Source organism: Mercenaria mercenaria, chromosome 19 (assembly GCF_021730395.1).
Source record: "Mercenaria mercenaria strain notata chromosome 19, MADL_Memer_1, whole genome shotgun sequence".
Classification (NCBI taxonomy): Eukaryota; Metazoa; Mollusca; class Bivalvia; order Venerida; family Veneridae; genus Mercenaria; species Mercenaria mercenaria.
In genome coordinates this window covers 22,676,220-22,704,191 of record NC_069379.1, presented here as the reverse complement: position 1 = coordinate 22,704,191, position 27,972 = coordinate 22,676,220, and the positions used below count along the sequence as shown (strand labels likewise).

At 35.8% G+C, this 27,972-nt stretch overlaps 1 protein-coding gene and 1 long non-coding RNA gene across 5 annotated transcripts; both read right to left on the bottom strand.

Annotated features, from left to right (window-relative positions):
- Window positions 1-6,714: 6,714 nt before the first annotated feature.
- Window positions 6,715-25,416, bottom strand: LOC128551320 (proteoglycan 4-like). Of its 4 annotated transcripts, none has more exons than XM_053532142.1 (7): window positions 24,673-25,416; window positions 21,681-21,992; window positions 20,208-20,314; window positions 18,942-19,715; window positions 8,346-8,460; window positions 7,988-8,098; window positions 6,715-7,708 (listed from the first exon to the last, which is right to left on the bottom strand). In XM_053532142.1, the coding sequence occupies exons 1-7, from the start codon at window positions 24,824-24,826 to the stop codon at window positions 7,578-7,580; spliced, it is 1,704 nt and encodes a 567-aa protein (XP_053388117.1). In that variant the 5' UTR covers window positions 24,827-25,416; the 3' UTR covers window positions 6,715-7,577. The 4 variants fall into 4 exon arrangements, with proteins under 4 accessions (XP_053388117.1, XP_053388120.1, XP_053388119.1 ...); XM_053532145.1 differs by lacking the exon at window positions 24,673-25,416 and adding an exon at window positions 23,994-24,636 and having other exon boundaries at window positions 6,716-7,708; XM_053532144.1 differs by lacking the exon at window positions 24,673-25,416 and adding an exon at window positions 24,060-24,636 and having other exon boundaries at window positions 6,716-7,708.
- LOC128551321 (uncharacterized) lies at window positions 10,558-16,007 on the bottom strand. Its single transcript, XR_008368755.1, has 4 exons — window positions 15,564-16,007; window positions 13,386-13,571; window positions 12,884-12,979; window positions 10,558-10,741 (listed from the first exon to the last, which is right to left on the bottom strand). It is a non-coding gene; the product is annotated as an uncharacterized LOC128551321 (long non-coding RNA).
- Window positions 25,417-27,972: the final 2,556 nt, after the last annotated feature.

Below are 27,972 nucleotides of genomic sequence, written 5' to 3'. Positions count from 1 at the left end.
ATTTTGTCCGGAGCATAACTCCAAAAGTACTGGAGGGATTTTCTTCAAACTTCATACACTGATAGAACACATTGGGAGGAAGTGCAGTGTGCAAGAACAATAACTCTACCTTGCCTACTTTTTTTAGTTATTCCCCTTTATAATATTTTCTTAAAAAAAATTGTCCGCAGCAGATCTTTTTCATGCATGGAGGGATTTTGATATGTCTTGGCACAAAGGTTCACCACCACGAGGCAGAGTGTCATGCGCAAGAACCAGGTCCCTAGTTCTAAGGCCAAGGTCACACTTAGAGGTCAGAGGATACAAGAATGAAAACCTTGTCCGGAGCACTTCTTTATGCATAGAGGGATTTTGATATAACTTGGCACAAATGTTCATCACCACAAGACAGAGTGTCATGCGCAAGATCCAGGTCCCTAGGTCTAAGGTCAAGGTCACACTTAGAGGCCAAAGGTCAGATACAAGAATGACTTTGTCCGAAGCATTTCTTCTTCATGCATGGAGGGATTTTGATGTAACTTGGCACAATTATACACCATCATGAGACGAAGTGTCATGCGCAGTTCCCTTCTTTAGAATTACTTCCTTTTGTTGTTACTTTAAATAGCTTTTATTGTAACTTTTTCATTACTAGTCGTAGGGAAAAATCGAGACCACTTTTCAGTAGTACAACATGCATGTTACATCCAATTTTGAGGTGTATTTTGACCAATCTCTACCTAGTAAAGATTTTTGTGTGGACTTAAAAAATTTTTTTTTTTTTAAAGATTTACTTCCATTAGTTGTTACTATAAATAACTTATGTTGTAACATTTTTATAATTGACCACAGGGAAAAAACAAGACCACTTTTCTGTGGTACAACCTGGATGTTACTTTCCAATTTTAGGTGTATTTTAAGACATCTCTACCTGGTAAGGAGTTTTTTTGTGGACTTAGAAAAACAAAAGACTTACAATGATTACTAAACAACCACAAAATTAAAATTCCATTTGCAAATACAGCTGCTAGAGTAAAGAAATTTGCTGTGACGGGCATATATTGTGACATTCTGGCAGTAAACCACCTCACCACTGAATAATTTTTTCTTCCACATCTTTAAAACCCCTGATGTGGACCACAACTAAATGGTTTTTCAAAGCTTCTCCCAAAATGAATACTTTCAGACACTAACTTGCCAGGAACTTTAGCCTTCAATTATTATATGCCCGGCGGGGGGATTGGCCATGTCTAACATGGCTCTTGTTTAAAATTAAAATGGTACAATGGGTATATCTCCATAACTAATGAAGATACTGATCTGAAATTTCATTTATGTCAACAGATTTATTTGGCAGATCCTTCAATTTACAATATTTTTTTTTTATAGTTACTTCCCTTTTACGTTACTATAAATAGCTTATTTTTAGTAACTTTTTTATTATTGGCCGTAGGGAAAAACTGAGCCCACTTTTCTGTGGTACAACATGGATGGTACCTCCAATTTTTAGGTGCATTTTGACATATCTATACCTTGTAAGAATTTTTTTTTCTTTTTTGGTTAAATTTCTTTCCTTTGTTGTTCCTGTCCTTTCGACTTAGATATTTTTTCTTAGGACCTTCTTGTCCTCAAGTGCAGTGATAACAGGTGAGCGATATAGGGCCATCATGGCCCTCTTGTTATTAAATTGTAATCTTTCTGAAGATCCTTGACTTAATGTTACGAGTAGTTACATGTGCAGAATTGTAGTTAAGGATTAGGTATACCTGAAAATACATGTATAATATCTGTATTTTTTGTCATTATTTTACATGTATGTGAACTAGTTACCTTGGTTACTTGGTTTTAGGTGACTTTTATACAGTAAAATTTCACTCAGTTTAGTTTTGATGGTTTGATCATCCAGGCTTTTTCAAGTTAAGTCATGTGATCCCCAACAGTTATATTTTTGTGTGATTTGAGTACTCAGAACCCAGGTTAACTCTAGCATTTTACTCATCCCCTTGTGACCCCGTGTGGCGGGTGTTTTACTGTATTTAAAAACGCCCCTTTGCAGGTCTGCAGAATATGTGGAAATGCTGTCTACTGTGATAGTTACACAGTGAAAATTGATGTGAAAATAGAATGAATCTAGCTGTTAGGTAATATCATACTCTTAAGATACGACCATTATTAAGTGATTCCTTTATTGTGATAAATTTTTGAAGGCATGTCCGCTTTGAGCTGCTTCAGCCAAGTATATTACTGTAAGACTATTTATACCGTGTTCACACTAGCAGATTGGTTTTATTAGCTCGACTATTCAAAGAATAGTCTAGCTATTCTACTCACCCTGGCGTCGGCGTCGGCGTCACACCTTGGTTAAGTTTTTGCATGCAAGTACATACAGCTATCATTTAAAGGCATATAGCTTTGAAACTTATTTATTCTTTTTCTAGGTCAATTGCCAACCTCACTGGGTCAAGTTCCATAACTCTGACATGTATTTTGAGCAAATTATGCCCCCTTTTGGATTTAGAAAATTCTGGTTAAAGTTTTACATGCAAGTTACTATCTCCAAAACTAATGCAGATATTGAAATGAAACTTCACATGTGTCTTTGGGGTAATAAAACTAGTTGATAGCAGCAAGTCCCATAACTCTGACCTTGATTTTGGCCAAATTATGCCCCCTTTTGGACTTAGAAAATTCTGGTTAAAGTTTTGCATGCAAGTACATACAGCTATTACTAAAAGGCATATAGATTTGAAACTTATTTTTTCTTTTTCTAGGTCAATAACCAACCTCACTGGGTCAAGTCCCATAACTCTGACATGTATTTTGAGCAAATTATGCCCCCCTTTGGACTTAGACAATTCTGGTTAAGGTTTTACATGCAAGTTACTATCTCCAAAACTAATGCAGATATTGAATTGAAACTTCACATGTGTCTCTGGGGTTATAAAACATGTTGATAGCACCAGGCCCATAACTCTGATATGCATTTTTGGTCAAATTATACCCCCTTTTGAACTTAAACTCTTTTGATATTTAACATTTTGGGTAAAATTTAGTCGAGCTTGGCTGTCTTACGGACAGCTCTTGTTTTTATCAGGCACTAATTGGCTATAATTGGTATTTGACATTTAAAACCCATCAAAATATAATCTAGTTTGTGTCCATACTAGGCAAAGAAATGTGGTTTAAATATATACATGCAATGTTGGAAGTTAACATATATTTTGCAGTAAGCAAAAAAAGGTAACAAAGAAGGAGGCTAACAGAAACAAGAAGGAGTCATCAATGTTTAAACTTCTCTGTTCATCTAAGAATTTCTGTTCATTCCATCTATAGTCCATTTTGAGCATCAGCATGACTCCATATCGCAATTTAATGTTTGTGTTTTTCATCAACACTCCAATTACTTTTGCCAGCCATAGCATCAATTGTTTGATACCAAAGAGAAACAGATGATATTCTTTTGCCAAAAGGTAAGATCTGTGGATTTGGGATTGTAAAACCAGTTCTTACTCACATTTGCGTTCACACTTGTAAAATAATGCAGTATTACTTTTTAATATGGTATTAAAACCACCTCCCGAGGTAGTTTTAATGCTACATTACAGAGACAAAGTCTAGATAGGTCACAAAATATCAAAGCCTGAAAGTTCTGATAGATTTTCAAATTATTACAGTGGTCACTTCAGTTAATCCCTCCTTAAGTAAACAGTACACATATTAAATATTATATAACGAGTTTTCTGTTTGCATACTTAACATACTAGATATTAAGTCACAGGATGTCGGCTTACCCTTTAAGAACTTTTAAGCCGTAAATACCATTGTTGTAGGACACTGTGTCAGTTAGTGAGATTTTGGTGTACATCTTGATTTAATACAAGATCAAGCGGCTTTGAGACATCAGAGTGGGTGGTGATACCTTAAGACAGGCATTAGCTTTGATAAATTAGTTTGATGTCAGAGATCTGACTTGGTCTTAAGGTTCATAGACCATTTATGAAAATCGTCAATTTCAGTTTGTCAGTATACTTTGTATTCCATTTTAACATACGAGCTCCATTAATGAAGAAAAGTACTTTTGAAAGTACATAGAATACATAATAACACAGAAATTGCTGACAGGCCGTACTGGCGATATAATGAAAATTTTATAAAATTCAAATGCGTAGTTTAAAGGGAAAACATTAAAGCCTTGAGAGGCAGTACTGGCGATACATGCAAATTGGATAAAATTCAAATGCGTAGTTTAAAGGGAAAACATTAAAGCCTTTCGGTAATTAAACTTTATGTAAATCAGATGATCTTAATATATTGTTGGTATTCATGGTATAATGCTGCAATTAACCAATTAATTTCAAAATTGCATTATCTTATCTTAATGATTATTTTATTTTATTGTTTTTGACACAAGTCTACCAATATCTCTGTCTGTCTGTTTAGGGATTGCATAATTGTGTTTTTTTGTTACATGAGAGATAAAGAGAGATAAAGATGTAAATGAAAATGTTTTGTGACTACATTTAATTAGTTCAGAATCTATCTTTAATACTGAGTCTTTAAAAATTTGAAATGATAGGTAGCCATTGGTATTCCAGTTATAAATTAAATGAGGTTGGATTCTGCACAATGCAGGCTGTGTTGTGATTTGTATCAAAAATTTAGTTTTGAAGTATGTAACTTGTTCAATATTTCAAATACTGTTGGACACCTTAAAGAATTTCAAGAAATGAGCCGCGCCATGAGAAAACCAGCATAGTGGCTTTGCGACCAGCACGGATCCATACCAGCCTGCGCAGTCTGGTCAGGATCCATGCTGTTCGCTTTTAAAGCCTATTGGAATTAGAGAACCCGTTCGCGAACAGCATGGATCCTGACCAGACTGCGCGGATGTGCAGGCTGGTCTGGATCCATGCTGGTCGCAAAGCCACTATGTTGGTTTTCTCATGACGCGACTCAAATACAGATGAAACTCGGATAACCTTAAGCCTGCTGGCAGCACGTGGTTCTGCCTTTGCAACCAGTGCAGACCAAGATCAGCCTTCACCTACCGGGTTTTAGTTATAGCAAATTACTTGATTGCTATGAAACTCTATTAAATATATTAAACTACAATTAGAGAACTGTTTTGTACCACCTTACCCAAAACTTGGAGAAAAGGCAATGTTGATTAACTTTTGTTTGTGTGATTGTCAGTTTGTGTGCTTATCTTGAAGAGATGGTTTGGTGTGGGATTGGTCAAGACTTCAATCACATAGCTTTACACATGAGGCATACATATAAAGTTGTTCGTGAACACCAATGTTTTTGAAGGGAGTTATATTTCTGCAAGTAACTGCTCTGTGCTGTGTTCAGTATATACCAAGCATATAATAAATTATTCATATTATGCTTATGCAGGCCTTTTAAACCAGTGCACGCTTTTCTAGCTTTTGCTTTTCGGTTAATATAAGTTATGTGAAATTGTATATTTGCATAATTGGAAGAGATTGCAGCCAAAAAGAAGCACTTTTTAGTAGTGGATTCTTGATCTTTCAAGATGAAATGCCATGACATTTGAAAAATGGTATTTAAAAAAATATCTTTAATGCCAAATACACAGTACTTTGACTATCAACAGATGTATGCTAGTCAGAAAGAATGTTCTCAAGTACTTCAGTTTTTATTCACTGAAAAGGAGTTAATACATGATTGCACTGTCTCTGCTTTAAGTTATTTTGTTAGTTTCTTAATTCCTCTGTCGATCAAAAAGCATTTCTTATCTCAGCTATACAGTTCAAGGGACAAACAACTAACTTGATGGATTTCAGTGAAATGAAACTTTGTACAAGTGCTAAGCCAGGGGAGTCAGGTCTTTTCCTCAAAGGTGAAGGCAAAGAGCACTTGCTGGCATTTGTCACTTAGTAGCGACACGTTCTTCTATGTTGTTCATCTTTCTTTATGTCAATTCTCTGGTTCCTTAGGTGTCAAAAACATTATATCATTTCTGTCCAAGATAATATTTATAGGTGATCAAAACACAGCCAAAATTTAATCTGATAAAAATTGTAAAAAAAGATTTTTGAATGCATTATTGTTATCTATGGATTAGATTCAGTAGATAGGTGATATTCAAGACTTTGGCATGCCCTCTAAGTTGCACCAGTGATTGTAATAAAGGCAATGGTTTTTAGCATGAGTGATAATGGTAATAAAGACAAACATTTCATCTGTGACCAAAATTTGAACTTTTGAAATTTTAAATTCATTGTGCTGTTCAGTAACTTAGTTCATATTTCGTTGTCCTGATATGTCTCTTTATTGCCTTGATTCTGTGTGACCTTGAATAAAGCCTTATCAGTGGAAACCACTTGACTGGTTCTCTAAAAAGTACTTTGATAAATTGGGGCAGTTGATATGTAGAGTACTTAGTTACTGTAGATACAGTAGCTTTGCAATGACAAGTGAATTTAAGATTGCAACTGTCCGTGTTTGAATTAAAAGGTCAATTTAAATTTTAGCTCTGCTATTTGAAATTTTTCTCACATGTGAGATACTGTTGTCATTCTTTTGGTGATGCCTTCATGTTGAGTATTTTTATGCCCCCGGCATCTACTGATGCGGGAGGCATATAGTGGTTGTACTGTCCATTTGTTTGTCCGTCCGTCCGTACAAGGTTAACCAAATGGGACCGTTTCATCTAGCATCAATACCCCTAACTAGAATGACTTGATACTACCTGTACGAAAAAGTTCACCCGGAATCCAGGCGGACAAAATACGGTATGTCCGGCAGGATTCCTGGTCATTGGCCAATTACTTTAAACAGACACGGACTACTATTCTTAGTAACATCCACCTGGTATTTTGAGACGGAATATGTAAATATGTCCAGGTCATGTGATCCAGTCCACCTGGAATTTAGAATTTGTCCGGCTGGACATGGCTTTTTAATGTATATAAAAGTATTTCATATGTCCTAGCGGACATCTCAATGTCCAGGCGGACATCTGAAATGTCCAGGCGGACTATTCAGATGTCCGCCTGGACATCCCAGATGTCCGCCCGGACATCCCAAATGTCCGCCCGGACAACCCAGATGTCCGCCCGGACAACCCAAATGTCCAGGTGGACATCTAATATGTCCAGACGGACATTTGTCAGTGGCCCTGCTTATCCAGGAAGACATGAAAATAGGTTACAACCCTATTGCCAGACAACCCATCTATACTTAAAATTCAGCTAAGCCTCAGGCTCAACTGAACTTTTACATAATGGGACATATGAAACTATGTATAACCCTATTGCCAGACAACCCATCTATACTTAAAATTCAGCTAAGCCTGGCTTAACTGAACTTCTACAAAATGGCCACATGACACTTAATCTCTGACCTGATTTCAGTAAGTTAGATAGTACCTTTTAATGATTTTTAAACAACCCTTTTGCCAGTCTAAATATCAATGATATTGTTTTCCAGGTTTGTAAAAGTGCCACTAACAAAACTGGCAATGGAAACCTGTTTTATTAGAAACCTGTATGTTCCTTTCCAAAAACTACACAAGTTATATCTCTTAAAAATACATTTAATCCACATCACTGAATTCCTTCTACAAGTAATTTTCAGTTTTTCTGAGCCAGTGACCGCTTCATTTTCTTTCTGGCATAGGCAGTCTGTTCAGTCACAGCCATGTTGAGGTCCTTGTCTTGTGGTGTTCTTTTCTGAACATCAAGGCTCCAAGCTATCACATATTCTGAAGAAGGATTGTTTCTTTTAAAGATCATTTCACATTTAAAAAAAAAATTACTTTGTGTAGAAATAGCCTGATATAAGAACAGGTACTTGTATTTACAGGTCCATTAATTCTTTTTTGCTTTAAATACACTGCTTAAATATTTGAGACTGCTGCTGTATATAATCAGCTAATGCATTAACAAAATGATACAAGTAAGTGGTAGATTCTCTTTTCTACTTAGGTTCTTTAGAATAATATCAGCAGAAAGTAAACTGACTTTTCTAAAAAAAAAAATACCTTTGCATGCTTTAATTCTTTCTGCATCAAGGGCTGGTCTGGTGTCATCAGCTTTAATGGGGGCCAGTCCCAAACCTCGAGAATTTGCCAGTTCAGATGTGGAAAAAACACCTTAAAAAAGAATGTGTTTATTAAGAAAATTGTAACAACGAAAAAATTGATATACATGTATAAGCCTTTAAAAACATGCTAAAACTGTCAATATTTTCCATAAAAGCTGTCTTAAAATATTTTCGTCTGATTATGAAGAGTGTCATTTGGCTCTGGTGAGCTAAAAACATATTGGAAATACTTAAAAGGAATGAACCTTCAGATGACCCTAAAAGCTGTCTTTAAAATAGTATATCCACTAACATACCTGTCAGCAGTTTCGACATTAGGGTGAAGGCTGGGCGCTCATTTTTCAAGGCCAAATTGCGGGCTGCCCTGAGGACTTTCCTCGGAATTTTCACGTTTCCCATTAGTGTGATATTCTGAAATATATAAACATTTTTAAGTAGTATTTTGTTAAGTGAGAACAGTGTTTCTTAAGATTACAATCTATGAATGAGCTTTTGAAAAAAACACAAAAAAACAAGATCAGTTACATGAAGCTAAATTTCATATGTTGCTATTCTTAATTATTTTCAGAAATTAACCACACTAAGTACATGTAGCATACTGAATTAACACTACTAGTACCAGAAATGAGGAGTGACAAGTAAAACAAGAGCTCTGGCAAGCAGGGCAATATACGCCCGAAGGGTTACATCACAGGATGGGAGCAAAATTTAAAGAACTTGACTTGAAGCCCAAAGGGCAGGAACAACAAAGGGAAGAAATTCCCAAAAAATTCTAAGTCCACAAAAAAACCTTTGCTCTCTTAAGTGTGACCTTGACCTTGACTGGGGGTATAACATAATACGTCCCTTCGAGTGTATAAAAAGAAGACAACAGTCCCTTTTGTTTTGGTTACAGTGTATGACAGTAACACGTGTATTCCAATAAAATAGGGTTGTTATGATAAAAGTGAGATCTATGATGCTGTATCTGGCTCATGTGGATTTTGCCAGATTTGATCTCACGAGGCGCGCAAGCCCCAAGTGTGATCCATTGCAAAATCCACTCAACCGAATACAAAATTCAAGATATATCTACTGTTGCAATGACCCTTTTATTATTTACCTCCACCATTTTCTTTGTTATTGAACGAAATCTTCAATGTTTGCTGTTAGAATAGAAATAAATGGTTTTTGTGTGCGCTGTATCAGGCCATGCATATTCAATGAAAGTAGTTCAGCAACATACAAACTGTACAAAACAAAATGTTTATCTGCCTGTTCATATATGCTTATAAAATACAAGCAGTATTTCTGACAGAATAAAATTATAAAGATAATTATAATAAAGAGCAAAATTAACCTTTTCTGCTTTACATTTGATAGCATTCTATTCTGGTTGATGTACTACTCCATATTTCTGTCCACGGGATTTTTTAAAAGTTAAAGCTATCTAAAACATTGCGACTGTCTTCCCACCCGCAAAATCAGTACATTTGATGTATATAAGAAGTATAAATAAAGCTCCCCTCTGGAGTACCAAGTTAGCATTACTGAAGTTGGCGCTTTAAATGTACTTCAGTTTGACGGCAATAACTATGTATTAGCAATCAATAGGAAGAAGTACACTTGAAGGCCCGTCTAAAATATGCTAATTATGCATCAAATGTGCTTCGTCAGGGAAGTATCTTTGAAGCTTCTAATGAAGCACAACTGAAGTCCCAGCTGTAAAAAATATGGAAATTATGCCTCAAATACGCTTCGTTCAGGGAAGCACAACTGAAGTCTCACCCACTGAAGTACATTTGAAGTTCCATCTTAAATAAGTAGCATTATGTGCCTCAAATGTGCTTCATGTAAAGAAGTATCTTTTAAGTATATCAAGAAGCATGGATAAAGTCCCATCTGAAGTACCTTTAAAGCACTATCGAAGTAATTTTAAGCCCCTTGAAGCTGTTATTGAGCATGTACCAGACAAACCTGACTAACAAGCTAAATGTTGACAGACAACAGACAGACAGACATCGAGCGATCACAATAACTCACCTGAGCAATTCACCCGGCTGAAAAAATGCCACGTTTTTCTGTGAAAAACTATGGAAATAATCACTGCGGCTTTTTTGCGGAGTATTCGGACTCCCTTTTCCGTAGAGTTTTAGCGGAAAATGATAAAGTAGAGACTGCGGAAAAATGTTTCTTCCGTAAGAAAATAACTGCGTAAATCCGCAGATATAAACATGCGGAAAAATTTAGTAGAAATATAGTTTGCGGAAACCTGTGGACATAAAAAAAATGTGCGGAAACCTGTGGACATTTGTGCGGAAATTTTTTAATAAGAAACTCGGGTACATAATAAGTGTGTTAATTTTCAGAAGCCTTGAGTTTTGTGTTTTTTGAAGAACACAATAATTACCTTACTTTTGTTGAAATTTTCCCCATCAAATCATACTTCCATTTTCTAATAACAATGCATATTCTGGGCCTTATATGAATGAATGAACTCGATGATAAAAGTCGACAGAACTCTGCAACTGTAAAACAATAAATTTTATTTTGCACTTGTTAATCACAATTCACAATTCAATTGATTTCCAAATGTCAATTTTTACTTAGTTTTCACTTGGCCCCATCCTCGAGGGTTTCAACATGTTCAACAAGTCCCTGAGACGAAACTGAACAAATGATTCTCCAGTACCAAATTTCTCCTTGATGATTTCTGAAATTAAATCATAATGGATTATTTAAAAGGAAATGAGACTTAAAATTGAGAGAATTAAACAAGAGATCCGCCAAGCAGGACAATGTACATCTGAAGGGTTACATCAGAGGACGGGAGAAAAATTAATAGATCTATTTATAGTAACATAAAAGGGGAGTAAACCTAAAATTTCTGTTGTAAGTGCTTGGCCTCATTTTATTTTCAAGTGTCTTATAGATTTTATTAGAACTGATTAATAGATCCACCATATATGTTGTACCACAGAGAAGTGGTCTCAGTTTTTCCCTACGGCCAATAATAAAAAAGTTACTAAATAAGCTATTTATAGTAACATAAAAGGGAAGTACTAAAAAAAATGTAAGCGAACAAAAGTAGGATCTGCCAAATAAAAACAAGAGCACTGCAATGCAACGCAAATGCAGAGCAATATTCACATAAAACAAAGTCATATGACCTTTGACCCCTAAGTGTGACCCTGACATTGAATTTAGCAATCCGAAACATTCGTTCTGCACATCCTTTCAATGAGTGAACATTTGTGTCAGGTTTCTCTGAAATCCATCAAGGGGCTCGAGAGTTACAGAGCAGAAGGGAAATTGCTAACCAACACACAGACAGACGGACACCAAGGCGATAACATAAAACATTGGGCGTATAAAAAAGAATCAAGATCTTATGGTGATACAAATTGTGTGCAAGTTTGGTTAAAATTAAATCATAAATGAAGCTGCTATTGTGCAGACAAGGTCAAAATTGTCGATTTTGGCCCCTTCAGGAGCCATAACTCTAGAACCCATTATGGGATCTGGCCGGTTCAAGAATGGAACCAAGATCTTTTGGTGACACAAGTTTTGTGCAAGTCTGATTAAATTCAAATCATAAATGAAGCTGCTATTATGCAGACAAGGTCAAAATAGCTAATTCTGGCCCTATCAGGGGCCATAATTCTGGAACCTATTATGGGATCTAGCCGGTTCAAGAAAGGACCCAAGATCTTATGGTGACACAAGTTTTGTGCAAGTTTGGTTAAAATCAAATCATAAAAGAAGCTGCTATTTTGCAGACAATGTCTAAATAGCTAATTTTGGCCCTTCCAGGGGACATAACTCTGGAACCCATTATGGGATCTGGCCGGTTCTAAAAAGGAACCAAGATCTAATGGTGACACAGGTTTCGTGCAAGTTTGGTTAAATTCAAATCATAAATGAAGCTGCTAATATGCAGACAAGGTCAAAATAGCTAATTCTGGCCTTTCAGGGGCCATAACTCTGGAACCCATTATGGGATCTGGCCGGTTCAAGACAGGAATCAAGATCTTATGGTGACACACGTTGTGTGCAAATTTGATTAAATTCAAATCATAAATGAAGCTGCTATTATGCAGACAAGGTCAAAAATAGCTAATTCTGGCCATTTCAGAATCATAAATGAAGCTGCTATTATGCAGACAAGGTCAAAAATAGCTAATTCTGGCCATTTCAGGGACCATAACTCTGCAACCCATAATAGAATCCAGCCAGTTCAAGAAAGGAACCAAGATCTTGGAGTGATACAAGTTGTGTGCAAGTTTGGTAAAAATCAAATCATAAATGATGCTGCTATTGTGCAGACAATAGCTAATTTCGACCCTTTCAGGGGCCATAACTCTAGAGCCTTTTATGGGATCTGGCCGGTTCAAGAAAGGAACTGAGATCTTATGGTGACACATGTTTTGTGCAAGTCTGATTAAATTCAAATCATAAATGAAGCTGCTTATACAAGTTTGATCAACATTGCTTGCAAATTGTGGTCTCTATTGTGTTCACAAAAATATTGTGGACGGACGGACGAAGGGCAATCACAAAAGCTCACCTTGTCACTATGTGACAGGTGAGCTAAAGACAACTCCAATTTGAAATATTTTATCGAAGTTCATTGTCTCAATTCAACAAACTTGGAAAATTTGTTAGAGTGGTCAGTAGTTCGAGTCTCAAACAATATAGATTGTGCAGGGAATTTGCGTGAGTTTGAGCCAGGCAAGTTTGATTTACTTTGTCTTTTTAGAACCATGTTTTTTCCCCATAATAGTACTTTAAGTGTTACAAAGTGAATTTTTTTTTTATAAATCATCTGACAACTGATGATCAAAGACTGACTTACTTTTGTGAATCCGCCTTATGTTATACTAGATGATAAAGTCCTGAACTACAGCTGGCAAAGCTGGCTCATCTAAATTTGAAGTTGGGCAGCTGAACTCTGAAAGCAAAACAAACCAGATTGTCAGGTTTAACATACAAGAGGGCTATGATAGCCTTGTATCTCTCACCAATGTTTAGTTGCAAATTGCGCACTAGACACTCAGTTACGAACAACTGTGCCAAATAACATCAAAATGCCTCAATGCATGAAGTTACAACTCTCGACAAAGTAGTTGTCAGTAGTTGTATCTGAGTGTCACCTATGGCATCTAAGTGTAACCTTGAATTTAGACGTAGGACCTGGTTCTTGTGTATGACACTTCATTTCATGATGGCGAACAATTGTCTCTTCAAGCACAAAAAAGAAATGCTCCAGACAAAGTAGTCATTCTTGTATCCTGATAGCTCATCATGAACACTTTGCTCTTTCACAGATGAGCTAAAAAAAATACACATGCACTCACCAAGTTCTTGTTTTCAACTTTTATTGCTGCAACAGTCATGTAGTCTGTGTGGAGAGCCATAAGCTTCTGACAGATGTCTTCTAAGCTCTGTCTTCTAAGCTCTGTTGCTGCCAATTCTGATGCATCATTTAATTAGCCAAATCTTGGCTCATATATGTGCGACACTTCTGTGCATTCGATCGGGATCTGCAATAATGATTTGATTTATTATTTATACTGAAACTTTACAAACCTTTTTAAAACGATGTGTCAGACAAAACTTTGATGATACTTTTAATTAACAAGTGTTATATACATCCATGAAACAATAATCTGTTAATCTACCATAACAATGACTACAGGACAAATCACCATTAAATATATTTCATATGCAATCTATATAATGCCCGAGTTAATTTAATTAAAAATAATGTAGACGTCTTTTTAGTCTACTAAAAAAAAAAAAACGCAATGGATAGTTTCCATTTTAGCGGGTCCCCATCGACTTTGACTATTTATTTTAGAAGGGTAATGTCACAGACACTTGGGGGTCAGAACCTGTCCCCTCTCCCAATCCGCCCCTGCCAACCTTCAACCAATATATTTTCGCTTTTTAAATCAAACTGAGCACATGTCTCGATCATACAACAACTTCTGTTACCATTTCAACATGTTTAAAAAATCTCCCATATGCTATCAATGCTCAGAAAAACTAAAGACAACTTACTCCGAGCGTTTTCAACACAAACTAGCTTGTCCAAGGAATAGGAGAATAGATCCCAGCTTGATGTCAAATTTACTACACAGAGCCGGGACACAGACAATATCGTTAGTGGTTAAAATAAAAATACTTGCCAATGACGTCAACTGCCGCGGTGGCCGAGAGAGTACAGACGCTGGTTCTGTGAGCTTATTTTTGGGCAGGGCCGCGGGTTCGCTCCGCGCTATGGGCGATCTTTTTTTCCTTTTTTAGGTATTTTTTTTTATATCTTGAGAATATATTGTTTAAAAAGAAAATGAAAATATTATATTAGAAAAAGAAAAAAAAGAATGCCCGAAGCGCGGAGCGAACCCGTGGCCCTGCCCAAAAATTTCTTTCAAATCTAGCGTCTGTACTATCTCGGCCATCACGGCTGTTGACTTTCTAAGCAAGTATTTTTATTTTAACCGCTAACGATATCGTCTGTGTCCCGGCTCTGCGTAGTAAGTCTGACTGCGCAACATCAAGCTGGGATCTATTCTCCTATTCCTTGGACAAGAAAATTGTGTTTACACAATCTGACTAAAGTGCTTGATCTTCTAAACGAAGACCTGAGAACGACCCATTCACATTCGTCTTCTGTATATTTTGGATTTCCATTATTGCTATTTTTATGTTATCCAATCAGACGACTTGTTCGATTGTCAAAGAGTAAGAAAAATATGCAGTTATTCCAGGACTCGAACCCGGGACCCCTCGCTTACAAAGCAAGTGGCCTACCGACTGAGCTAACCGGCTATTTGATACATTACGACATAAGAATTGTAAATATCAAAAGTCAATGCTACAGGTAGATTTGCAAGATGTTGTAAGCTAGGCTCTAATTGGCTAGTGAAAGGGCCGTCAGAACGAGGCAATGAATAGGTCGTTTTCAGATCCTATGCGTAGCGTAATAGGAGATGTACTTTAGTCAGATTGGTGTTTACATTGCGAAGTAAGTTGTCTTTAGTTTTTTTGAGCATTGATAGAGTATGGGAAATTTTCAAACATGTTGAAATGTTAACAGAAGTCGTTGGATGATCAAGACATGTGCTCAGTTTGTTTTAAAAAACAAAAATGTATTGACTGAAGGTTGTCAGGGGCGGCATGGGAGGGGGAGGGGTGCTGACCCCCAAGTGTCTGTGGGTAATGTTAGATACTGCGATGGTAATAAACAACTGACGCTGCAAATGTCAGAAAATTAAAAGCAGCCACTCAGCGACAGTAAGTTTGTCTAGTCACATCTAAAGACTCCATCATCCATGTAAGGATCCAATTTATTTTCTCGCGGGGGTGGGGGGCGGGGTCTTTGGATCCGCTAAAATGGAAACTACCCGGATCCGCCGTGTCAGCGTGACAACATTAACATCATATACCACCACAGCAGAAGCCATGACAGTCTTCCCCGAAAATAATAGATAACAAGATTTTTTTTATAAAATTTAGTTACGACTACGTACCCCGAGTTGTTCCTGGTCGTTAATTTTTCCACACTAAACATTTTCTCTTGACTTCTTTTCCGACATCAGGCATGTTTTACTTCTGGACAAAAGGCAAAAGATTTCTCGGCTCCAATTTCTCTACGATTATCTTTTGGTCAACGTGATATATACAGACTAAAACTGTCGCAAAACAGTCACAAACATCTTCCTTCTCTCAATCTTTAAAAATGCCGCCAAATAAACCCGACCGCTTTGACAACCAATAGAAATACTTCAAACAATTTGCCCTTGGTCTTATAGCCAATCAAATATGTCATTACAAAAATACAATATTCGTCGATCTCCTGATTGGCTGAGAGACCTTGGTAAACAAACATGGCGGCTACTATGCGATCGAGGATTAATTTTCTCAAGAAAATTGTTTATTTGAAATAAATACAGCCGAACAGGCAGTTAAATGTATGTCGTTTCATTGAAATGTTATAGTTTTACTGTTCTTCATTGTTTTTCTAATGTGAATTGGACAAAAGTCCTAAAACAACGCGTAAAATGTTATCTTACAGTTCATTCGTCCTCGGTCCCACTCGTTCCCATTTTGACAGTTCGTGTTCAAGTAATAATTTATTCGTATCATTCACGGTTAAAGTTCATGCAAGCTTAATGTTTCATAGACAACTGTTTTCTATGCAATTTAAGTTTATAAATTCAGTTAAAAAGAAATAGAGTGGCATTTTAGTATACTAATAATTCTTCAAATAGTCAGCTAAAAAATAATATATTATGAAGGCCGTAGAACTGAGTGATATATTGTTTCGCATAAGAACGAAAAACTCTGGTTATTCTATGATGAATCAGGCACTTCGGAACTTATTATTTTGATTCTAACACGACAATGTTTTAAAAATATGCAACTACTTTCTATGACTGTGCTACGCATCTTGATGGGATGACGTCATTGCACGCGAATGGTTTATTGTAGAAATTTTAACCAGATATAGATTTTACTCTTCATGTACGTAGGTTATTTGCTGGTTGTGTTAGAATGGATTATTTAAGGAACAAGGATTTTTAATTTACAAAAGCATGCAATTGTTTGAGATACCAATTGATATGTGAATATAACCATTTTGAGCTCACCAGAACACAAAGTGCTCAAGGTAAGCTATTGTGACCAGTCATTGACTGTCGTCCGTCATGCATAAACATTTGTCTTATTGACACTCTACAGACCACATTTGTGATCCAATCTTTATGAAACTTGGTCAGAAAGTTTGTCTTGATGATCTGTAGGCCAAGTTTGAAACTGGGACTTGTAGGGTCAGAAACTAGGTCAGTAGGCCAGATGAAAGAAAAATCTTGTTACACTCTTAAGAGTCCAAAATTTAATTTGAAAATCATGAGGATTGGTCAGTGTTTGTCTTGATGACCTCTAGGTCAAGTTTGAATCTAATTAATGATAAGGATATGTAAATTATCTCATTTTGCTCTCCATGTTTGGAGATAATAAAATTAATTATCTCGTTATAGTCTTTGTTTAAGGGCTTTTTGGAAATGTTGAAAATTTTATTTTGTGAGAGCAAAAAAAGTGCTTAAAAATGTCTAAGTGTTTTCCGCACATTTTCCAGCATAGAAACTGCCCCAAAAATAACTAAGTCGAAACTTTCCGCAGGTTTTAAGTCTTTTCCACCTTTTTATACGGACAAACAAAACTTTCCGCAGTGTTGTCCAACAACTTTTCCACATTAATTTCAAAAACATTCCACAAAAGAGATTATTTCCACAGTTTTCTACAAATCTTCCGTAGGTTTCCACAATATTCCACATAAAATTATATTTTAATCTTAATTCCGCAGACCGATGTGGAAAATGTACAGCCGGGCTGAGGTGAGCTTAAAACAGGCTAGGTAAAGCACAAAAGTCAGCCTAGGGTATTTAACAAGCACAAAATTGCATAATATTTATTAAGCTCTATGTATGTAGGAAAGTAACAAACAATACTATTTATTTATTTATTTATTTATTTACTTGGGTTTTACGGCACACCAACACAGTATAGGTTATATGGCGCTTAACAGGACTACAAATTTTGGTTTCACGTCTCATTTACATCGAAATAAAAACATGAGGTATGGAATCAAAATTTGCATATCTGTCCACCTTTGCTCCGGTCCTTACAGAAATTTTTTTGATCTATTTTATGTATGCTTTCCGTTGCCAGTGCCTGGTACCTCCTATAAACGGTTATGTACAGTCCTTGCCAGTAGACTTGTCCCCCATGGTACCTATGTACTTAACTAACTCATTTCCCAGTTTAAATATTCTTATACTAATCTGCAGAAAATACATGGTCAACTTCTTCTATGGCATCTAGTCTCTAACTGACTCACAAAAATATCATTATAAATTTTGAACAACTATTGAAAGAAACAGACAAGTTCACCCCTAGATGAAACCCGCTTCAGTAGGCCAACTCCATGCTACCAGTGCAAGGGTTAAAATGGTACAAGTATGGTAAGCTGTACCCCCCCCACTGCTGATATCTTATGGATATGTGTGTGACCACAGAATTGTTAAACTTGGTATTGGAAATAAACAACTTGTTTTCTAGCAAAAACTGAGAAAGGGACTATTACACTTTACACAAAGTGCGGCTGAAATTGTCAGGTGTCAACCCTAATGGACAAAGCTGACTTTCATTTACATGGAATTATTCTATTCTTGTGTAATTTACATATATGCGTTTTGAGTATTACGTAAATGGTATTTTTTTCAATGATATAACAAAAATTAAGGAGGGTATGGGATAGTGTCAAAAAGCATGAGCTAGAATATGCAGATACAATTTTTAGTGCGAAAAGAATCCAGTTGAAATCAACTGTAAAATTTACACAATGTGGCACTGGGGCTTTAAGATTAGCAAGACAAAATATCTGTACAACTTTAATTGTTTATTACAAATATACAAAGTTTAGCACTTTCATAGTATAAAAAACCACTACTGCACATAAAATGAAGGAGTCACTTTAAAAATAGAAAGTCACAGAAGTACATTTTAAGTTCCTTAGATGCAGGTATTTTTCAAAGTTAAGAAAGTATATTTGAAGTTCCACTTGAATCCTCAATTATTGTTTATTAAAGATTCTAAAGTATCATTGAAGTCCCCTAGTACTTCCTTGAAGTCCCATGCTCAAAAGTGGAGCACAATTAAGGCCCCGGAGACTTCAGGGGAAGTATGAGACAAGTACAATTGAAGTCTCCGGGACTGAATGCGAAGCAGATCTATGTGATTGGAAGTACCTTTAAAGTACATCAGAAGTGTATTTGAAGCAGAGGCCTTTTTTGAAGCTCCTACTACTTTTGTGGCTGGGTTGTCCTTTTAATACTAAAAATATCTACCTCATCTGGTGTGGAAACCAGTGGTTCTTGGGGCATAATCAGACGTTTACGAGGGGATCTTCTTACTTCTTGAACATCCCCTGTGCTTTGAGTGGTTTGTGGTGTTTGTATAGTGTTGGGTGAACTGGTTTGTGGTGTTTGTGTAATGTTTGGTGTAGTGGGCTGTGGTGTTTGTGTAATGTTTGGTGTAGTGGGCTGTGGTGTTTGTGTAATGTTTGGTGTAGTGGGCTGTGGTGTTTGTGTAATGTTTGGTGTAGTGGGCTGTGGTGTTTGTGTACTGTTTGGTGTAATGTTCGGTGTGGTGGTTTGTGCGTGATTAAAATCCAGCTGATGAGCATGATTCTGTGCTGTATTGGATGGAGTATTGAAGATTGACTGCGGAGTATAAGGTGAAGTGTTTGGGGTCTGGCTGAAATGTGATTGACCTGAATTTTGCGAAACATTGGTAGGGTTATTGTTGGGTGATAAATTGAAGGACTGATGCTGCTGACCAGGACTTTGCAAAATGTTTTGACTGCAATAGTCCTGAGTATACTGTAAAGGTGATGCAGTATACTCTTCCATGGATTGATTTAGTGATGTAGAAGCAGTGTGTTGTGAAGTATGTGTTGTTGAGAAATTGGAGTGTTCATATAAATATGGCTGTTGAGTGAAATGAGTTGGCATAATGGAAGAATTTTGTGAATTTGATGTGTATGGTAGATCTAGATAGTTTTTGGCTGTTCTGGCATATGAGGAAGCTTCATTTCCAATCTCTGTGTATTCTTTCTCTTCCTGAAATATTGGGAAAAAAATATTTTAATGAATGCATATCGCGGGCTTAGCGCAAAACGGTTGTAACTTATATGAAATAAAGAAGGAGTTACAACCGTTTTGCGCTAAGCCCGCGATATGCATAGCTCTGGCATTTCATCAGCCAACACAAACACATTTTCTAAGACTTACTTCCGGTTTCAATTGCAAAGGTACATAGTGAGACTTGATTAATCTCTGTCAAAACCACTCCTTTAAACAGCTGATATGACAGATATCAAAGATAACAAGGAATCTGTAAAACCAGATGATGGTCCCAAATGCATGTGCTTGTCCCAATATGGGGAATGAAGTATAAGAAACCAATAAAAAAGTGGGGATAATAAAAAGAAAAAAATGAATAAAGGGAGAAAATTAAAATTACTGACCTACCTTACCGAGCATGTTACCATTACATGTATTCACATAATTTCTGATTTGTTTTCTAGACCAGAATTAAAATTTTTTACGTACCTTTGACTCAAAATAGCGAATCATTTCTTTTATCTCTGCCTGAATTGAAGGAGTCGACAGTTTTTTCAGAACGGAAACAAGTTCTGTTGAAGGAGTAAATTCCTTGTCTGCAATCAGGAGATAAAATACTTCCAATTAATGTAAGCCTGTTCTGTGATACAGTTATTTACAAAAAATGACTGATATGAAAATAAAAACAAGAGGCCAAAAGGGGCCTAAGTCGCTCACCTGAAGAAACTCTTAACCTTCTGAGTTTGCCTCTAACCAATTTTGGTGAACACCTTTTCAAGCTGTTCATTTAAACAAATTATTTAAAGGTTGTTTTTTTTCTATATTTTGCTGTTACGCACCAAACATGCGTACTGGTGACCATCAGGCAAAATCATTTAGGTAGTTCTATTTTAACTCTAGTGACTGCTATAAGGGCCCAGTATCCCCAGTTGAATAAACAAGTTTGATGAAGATCCATCCAGAGGTTCATATGAAGTCATTTAAAGGCATTTCTGTTTTTCAACTTTAGCTGCCCATAAAAGTGCCAATAGCCACCCCCTCCACCCAGCTGAACAAATTTTGGGGAGTATAATTATTCTGTTGATGCTACAAACCAAGTTTGATGAAGATCCATCTAGCTGTTCATGAAACAAGAGCTGTCGCTGGAGACAGCTCGCTCGACTATTTCGATGCTGGATAGTGAGACTGGGCACACGAGGAAACTGGAGTGTTTAATGACGCCAACGGATGAAGATATTGCACAATAGCTTATGTGTGTGTCAAAAATAGACAGGTAAAGATAAAGTGTATCAAAACACTGTATAGTACATTTCTAAGCAAAAAGAGGGGCATAATTCCTAAAATATTGGTGCAAGAGTATGCACCTTGTGTCATATGATGTGGGTGATGATGTGAAAGGTTTAAAGTCTTTAAAGGTTTTTCTATTTTTAACTCTGGCCAACCATAAAAGGCGTTAAGGTCAATCATTTGAACAAACTTGATAGAGATTCATGCCATGGTTTGTAGTTACTATGACCAGTAGAGGAGAAGATGTTTAAGTAAAAATGTTGACACAGGACTACAGATGACAGATGCCAGACTATCCACAAATACTAATAGCTTACCTTGATCAACATTTAGGTAAAATAAAATATTGTACCAACATTATGATAATACTATTTTTTAACAACTTGATGCTGTCTGACCAAAAAAAAAAAGGCTATTATAATTAAATTCAGTAGTAGTTTTTAAAGAGAAGCAAAGGTTTAGAGTAATTATGTCATGACCTGGAAGTTGTAGGTTCACGCTCAACTGGCTCCATGTACATACCTCCACATCAAAGTGTTTATAGAAACATTCACGCTTCCTTCACACTCAAATAGTATAGATAGGAAGTACTATTAATTTTGTTTAATTTTTGCAATTTTGCGCTACATTATCTAAAATGAAACAAAATCATGAAAATTAAGAAAATTTACAAACCCTTTTCATTTATGAGACGCCATGTTTCCATAAGAGATGTTCCAGGAAGTTCTTCCACATTCTGACCAATGACCATTTTCCTAGGGTTGCTGTCAGGCTTTTTTGGAGGTGAACTTTCTTTCTTAGTGGGTGCCTTCTTTCTTTGTGAAGTTTCCCCCTTCTTCAAATTCTTGGTTGGCATCTTGGGTTTTGGTCCATCCTTATCTTTCTTGTTCTCATATTCTAGTAGCATTTTCACAGACTGCTCACATGGTTCAAACAGAACTTCTTTCAGGAGTTGGTGCATCACCCCTTTTACATCAGATTGGTTTTCTATGAATAAATTCATTGTATCATGATTTTAAATGATTCCATTGTTTTAAATAATGTTAAAAAATAGTATAATGTACGAACGTTGACTGATGATTATGAAATTCAACCACTTTGTCATTAAAAAATAATTCTCCATATTATATTGAAACTTTCCCAAAAAAGCTGCAAGAGTCATTACTAATCATTAGTAATGAAAAGTGACCCAATGTCAGGCCTTTATGTGTTAACAGTGAGCATGTGCAAAAAAACATACTCTTCCCAAGTAATTTTGGATAAATATTACTTAGGAAGAGTCTAGCTGTCGGGTAACCGGATGACAAGCCTGCATTCTAGCTGTATGGGTACTGGACGGCTAGCAAAACATCTGGGGAATTTCTATCCGTTCGGTAAAACAGCCTAAACATTAATTCTTACAACACACAATTATAAATAATTGTTTGGAGCGTGTAAAACAAGCAAGTCATCAATTAATTTTGACCATTATTTCGATAAAGTAGATAAATTATGAATGCTAACTACTTTTTTTCTAAAAGTTTTGAACACCACACGCCCCCTATTGAAATTAAATGTCATTTAAAACAGTTGCCATTTAAAAAAAGTGTTAATATATCAAAATTTCAAGTATTTTAAAACCGTTTTAATTTTGAAAATCCAGTGAAAAAGTTTTAAAATTTAAAAATTCTGATCTCATAAAAACATTGCTTTGCTGCCTGGCCTTATGAAGTGATTTTAATGAGTGACATCAAGGCAATCTCACCATTATTGAATTGGCAAGCTTTCGTTTTATCGGCTGAATTGCAGTGATTTAATCGTGACCTTTAGTATGTAGTATGTAGTTCACACAAAATTCTGTTTGCAGATAAGTATCAATATCTTTAGTGAAAAACAGGTATCATTACTTATTCATTACGAAAACAATTATGGGATGGCTAGATAATCCCCCAAGGATTTGCTAGGTGTTCGGTCACCAGGCTAGGCGTCCGGTTACCGTATGGCTAGACACTTCCTAATTTTTAAACAGATACATGTAAGTCATTTATTTATACAGAATATTTACCAATTTTGTTTTTGTTTACACTAGTTGGTGTTGTGGTTGCATTTGGACGGGGTGTTCAATTATATAAATAACTGCTAGTCTGAAAGTCAAAATAATTCAACTTTCAGATTGTTTATATTTATGACTGGCAATCTAAACATCATAACTTTGAAGGACCAAAATTATGGCGGATGAATCTCAGTAGACAGTCATGTAAAGTTACTGGTTTTATCGCTTGCGCATATTATCGTGTATACATGGTAAACGTTAATCATATACAGTACATACATAGGTTAAAATCACCAGAAAATTCGTAATTTAAGACATTATTTGATAATTTTCACATAAATCAATGAGGAATTGAATACCCTTTTGATACATTACAGTTTTATTTGAATTTATGGCCAATTCGTGAAATAATCATCATTTAAACCTAAAGCATGTAAAGCGTCGTCAGCGATGAAAATTTCATCAGAATTTGCTTTTCGAGTGTTTGACCGAGTGGACATGAAATTTTAGTAAAATAACTGATTGTAATCAAATAATTCAAAGGCGGCCAATTTTATCATCTGTAGGAGTTTATCATCAGTATCAGTATGCAGCCATTCCATAAAAAAAATTAAAATGAAATCATGGTTATGTAGATTGGATATTATAGTTTATACACGGTCTTCCAAAGTGAAAGTAGATATATGTACTTTCACTTTGGAAAACAGTGTTTAATTTCCAATATCCATACTTTCGCGTCTTAAAATTCATACAGTTTTTATGATACCTTCTATGCAACACAATAAGCTAAGTTTAAAAAGCGTTTTCAAGCGTTCAATTTCTTAGGGGGCACACTTTTTGGAAATCGTGAAGGGTCCAGGGAATCAAGTGTTTGCAAGTTGTCTTGGTTGTTGAACAGACGTTGATCAGAGAATTGTTATTTGACGCTATTTTTCGTGTCAGGCAAAATTATGTACGTTTACCGATTCGCCTCTACATTTCTGAAATATAGTTCCAGTTAAATACAGCAAAATGTTATCTACTGTCTTGCCGTCAAATCCCGAGAAAAACAGCCGCTACCTAACATTTCACGCCGGAAGTAAACAATACTGTATTGTGCGCATGTGCGCTGACACATATTCGACTTCGCATACACTTTAAAAAAAAACCCTGCTCTTAATAAGCATAAAACATGTTACAATGTTTAGCCAATATAACTATAAAAAAAACAGTGAGAAAATAATAGATTGATATAGAAATATTGTAGATAGCAGCAAATATGTTAATATCAAAAATTCAAAATATAAAGGCAGATCTAGATTGCATCAGGGACATAAATAGATATACATGTATATACATTATTCCTGATTGCATTAAAACTTTCTTTTAAAACTGGACAGTATCCGAAATAATTGATCAAAGTTGATTTTTTCACAAACTGGAAAGAAAAATAAGAATAAGAAGGCGGGACCTGAAAGCCAGTGCGGTTTATGGTGACTCAGTTTCAAAGGTCCAAAATAATTAATTCCGCCAATATATATCGTCGGCGACAGCCTACTGTTGTGTTTTCGGCGCCGGTCGACGATATAGTAGTGTTACAATGCCATTTATTGTTCATTTGAATGTACGAGATAATAGAAGTTTATATTTACATACCACCAATATGGACGATAGTGCCCTTCCATGGTTGTCCCTTGAATTTCACTGTACACTCTCCTCCTTTAACGAAATTCTCACATTGCAATGCCTTACTGTTTTCGTTAACTACAGTCAAGGTATTATCGCCCGAGAAAAACACACACGCAAACATTTTTTACAGAAATTTAAGCACTTTTTTTGTAACGATGATCCAAGAATGCTTTAACTAACTCGAGGTTCGGAATGAACAGGTTTACGCGGTCAATCTTCGAAACTTGCAGTGTAGTTTCTCCGTAGGCAGCCAGCGGGGTTTCAGTAAAATTGTGGCAATTGCATCTATATCTTACGCCATAAAATCTATATCTTACGCCATAAATATCCTTCATTGGGCCCCTGTTTCTAATCGGGCTGCTGCATCACGTGATGCGTAAACAAAAGTTCTACATACAAGACGGCTCAAAGCGAGTTTCAGAATAAAAAAAGATGTCGGCAAAGAGAAAAAAACGTGGGCCTTATCGTGCAAATATTAACTGTGATGTTGATGATGAACTGCACCCACCTACAAAAAAATTGCGCAGACCTGATGAAAAAATATGTCACGAGACAGTTATGAATAAACTTAGGGAAAGTTTACTTTCACGTAGCAAGGATAAAAAAGTTAACGGATATTCAAAGGTAAGATTGATGTGATATATTACAATGATCACATTTCTTAATTACAGCACGTGTGTATATTATCATATGAGTTCAAGCACTTGTCTCATCGAGTACAATTCGGGACTGATACTGGTCGAATCATTAATTAAAGGCCCATCTAGACGGTACTCCTGAGGTGTTCATTTTTTTAAGGAGTACACCTTGTACATCTACACAGCAAATTATGGTTTATGCAACTCATTATCCTTTATTTAATTTCCCGCCAACATTCCTTCTGCACAATGTAAATGCTTGAAGAAGACCTTTTGTTGTGTGTTTGTTTAGTAATAATTTGTGTTACTGTTAAAAATTAGAAGGGATAATTTGATAGGAAGACAATGGGTGAGGTCATGGATAGCCAGGAGGGATAAATTTGGTGCATATAATGCACTGTTACACGAACTTGATGCTGAAGATCCAACAGCATTTAAAAACTTTATACGCATGGACAGACCTTCATTTCTTGAACTGTTGGAATTAGCCACACCCCTTATCAAAAGTGCTCTTTGTCTGCAGTCTTTCTTGGAATAATTAGGATTTCTTATATTCCATAATAGTTCTTCCCAGTGATAATATTCAATTATTTTTTCTGTGTCTGCGATGCTCCAACTAACCGACATTTTTGTATATAATCACAAATAAATTCATAAATTGTACACTATACTTCAGGAATGTCATACAACAACACTTTAATTCGCTTAATTGACGACACTGATTCCAGAGTATGCCCATGCAAAATATACTGATGTTTAATGGGTGAACGTTTGCGAGAAATGGTAATTACATTACACTTTTCCGGATGGAAAACCATTTTCCATTTTTGTTCCCAAGACGCTTTATCTAGACTCAGTAATTAGACTGTAGTGTTTCCGCATCCGACGTAGATGTTACTGCCATATATGCAATGCTGTCATCTGCAAAAAGTCTAAGTTTGGATGTTAAGCCTTCAGGCATATGTCATTTATATAAAATAGAAATAAACTCTGCCCGAGAACACTTCCTTGAGGCACACCGGATTCGACATTTACTGGTTCAGAGGAGACTCCTTCGACGATAACCGACTGTGACCGATGTTCCTTTTGCCATATATGTTTATTTTACCTCGAATTCCATAATGATAAAGTTTATTTACTAGTAGGGAATGGCCCACTTTATCAAACGCCTTACTGAAATCCATAACTAAAACGTCAGTTTGTTTCCCACTTTCCATGTTTCTAGTAATATCATCTACAAATTCTATAAGCTGGGATTCGCAAGAACGACCGCGACGAAATCCATGTTGGAGCGGGTAAAGAATGTTATTTCTATCCGCATGGTTCATTATATGACTGGTAACTATAATAATAATAATAATAATAATAATAATAATAATAATAATAATTTCTTTATTTTACGAAGGTAAACTCATTATGCAATCACATAAGCAGATACAAAAGAAATCACATATTTACAATGAGGCCTTCAACAAGGTACAGAGTATTTTAAAAAAATGCATATTAAAACAATACAATATAAAAAACAACAAAAGGTAAAAACACATTTGATCTGAACACCTGTAGCATTATAATTATGCAGTGCAGACTTCATCAAATAAAAGTTTTTTGTAACTGTATTTGAAAGAGTTCACATTCGCTGCATTTCGGATAATAACTGGTATAGAATTCCACAGTTTCATTGATAAAAATTTGAAAGATTGTTTCATATAATCTGAATTTAGTCTGAAATGAGTAATTAAACCTTGGGAATTAGATCTTAGGTTGTATGACTTGTTGTCGGAAACAGTAATCAACTGAGTAATATATTCCGGGGTTGAACCATGTAGAGCTTTAAACGTCATTACAGCTATATGTAATTTATGTCTGTTTTCGACAGAAAGCCATTTCAGTTCTTTAAACATAGCAACAGAAGAAGATAACAAAGGTTTTGCTAATATCCATCTAGCAATACTTTTCTGAAACACAGATACTCTTGAAAAGTATGTTTTGGGAGCATTACACCAAATTATCGCAGGTAGTCAATAATCGGAATGATGTAGGCATTATAAAACATTTGTTTCATTTCTAGTGTAAGAAATTTTGAGATCTTTCGTAGAAGTGTAAATTTGTTAGATATTTTTTTGCAGACATTTTCTATGTGAACATCCCACTTTAAATGCTGATCGATATGTACACCTAAAACTTTTTGATTTGTGACAAAACTTATACGACAGTTATTTACTGTTAGATTCAGAGAGGCAGAATGTCTTATTTTATACTGGGAACCTATCAGCATCGAAGTAGTTTTTACAGGATTAAGTACCATATTGTTTGCAGCGCACCATTTATCTATGATATGTAAGTCAGACTGTAAATTTGTCTCAATAAGGGAAACTGACCGATCAGCCACATATAAAGTTGAATCATCAGCATACATGTCAAGATTAGAATTTTTCAAATGTAAAGGCAAATCGTTAACGTATAAGAGAAACAATAAAGGGCCTAAAATTGAACCTTGAGGCACTCCTGTTTTTATGAATGATTCATTAGAAACACTAGTATTTAATTTAACAGACTGCGTTCTATTTGAAAGATAAGATCGAAACCAGCCAACAGAGGAGGGAGAAAAATGGTACAATTTCAATTT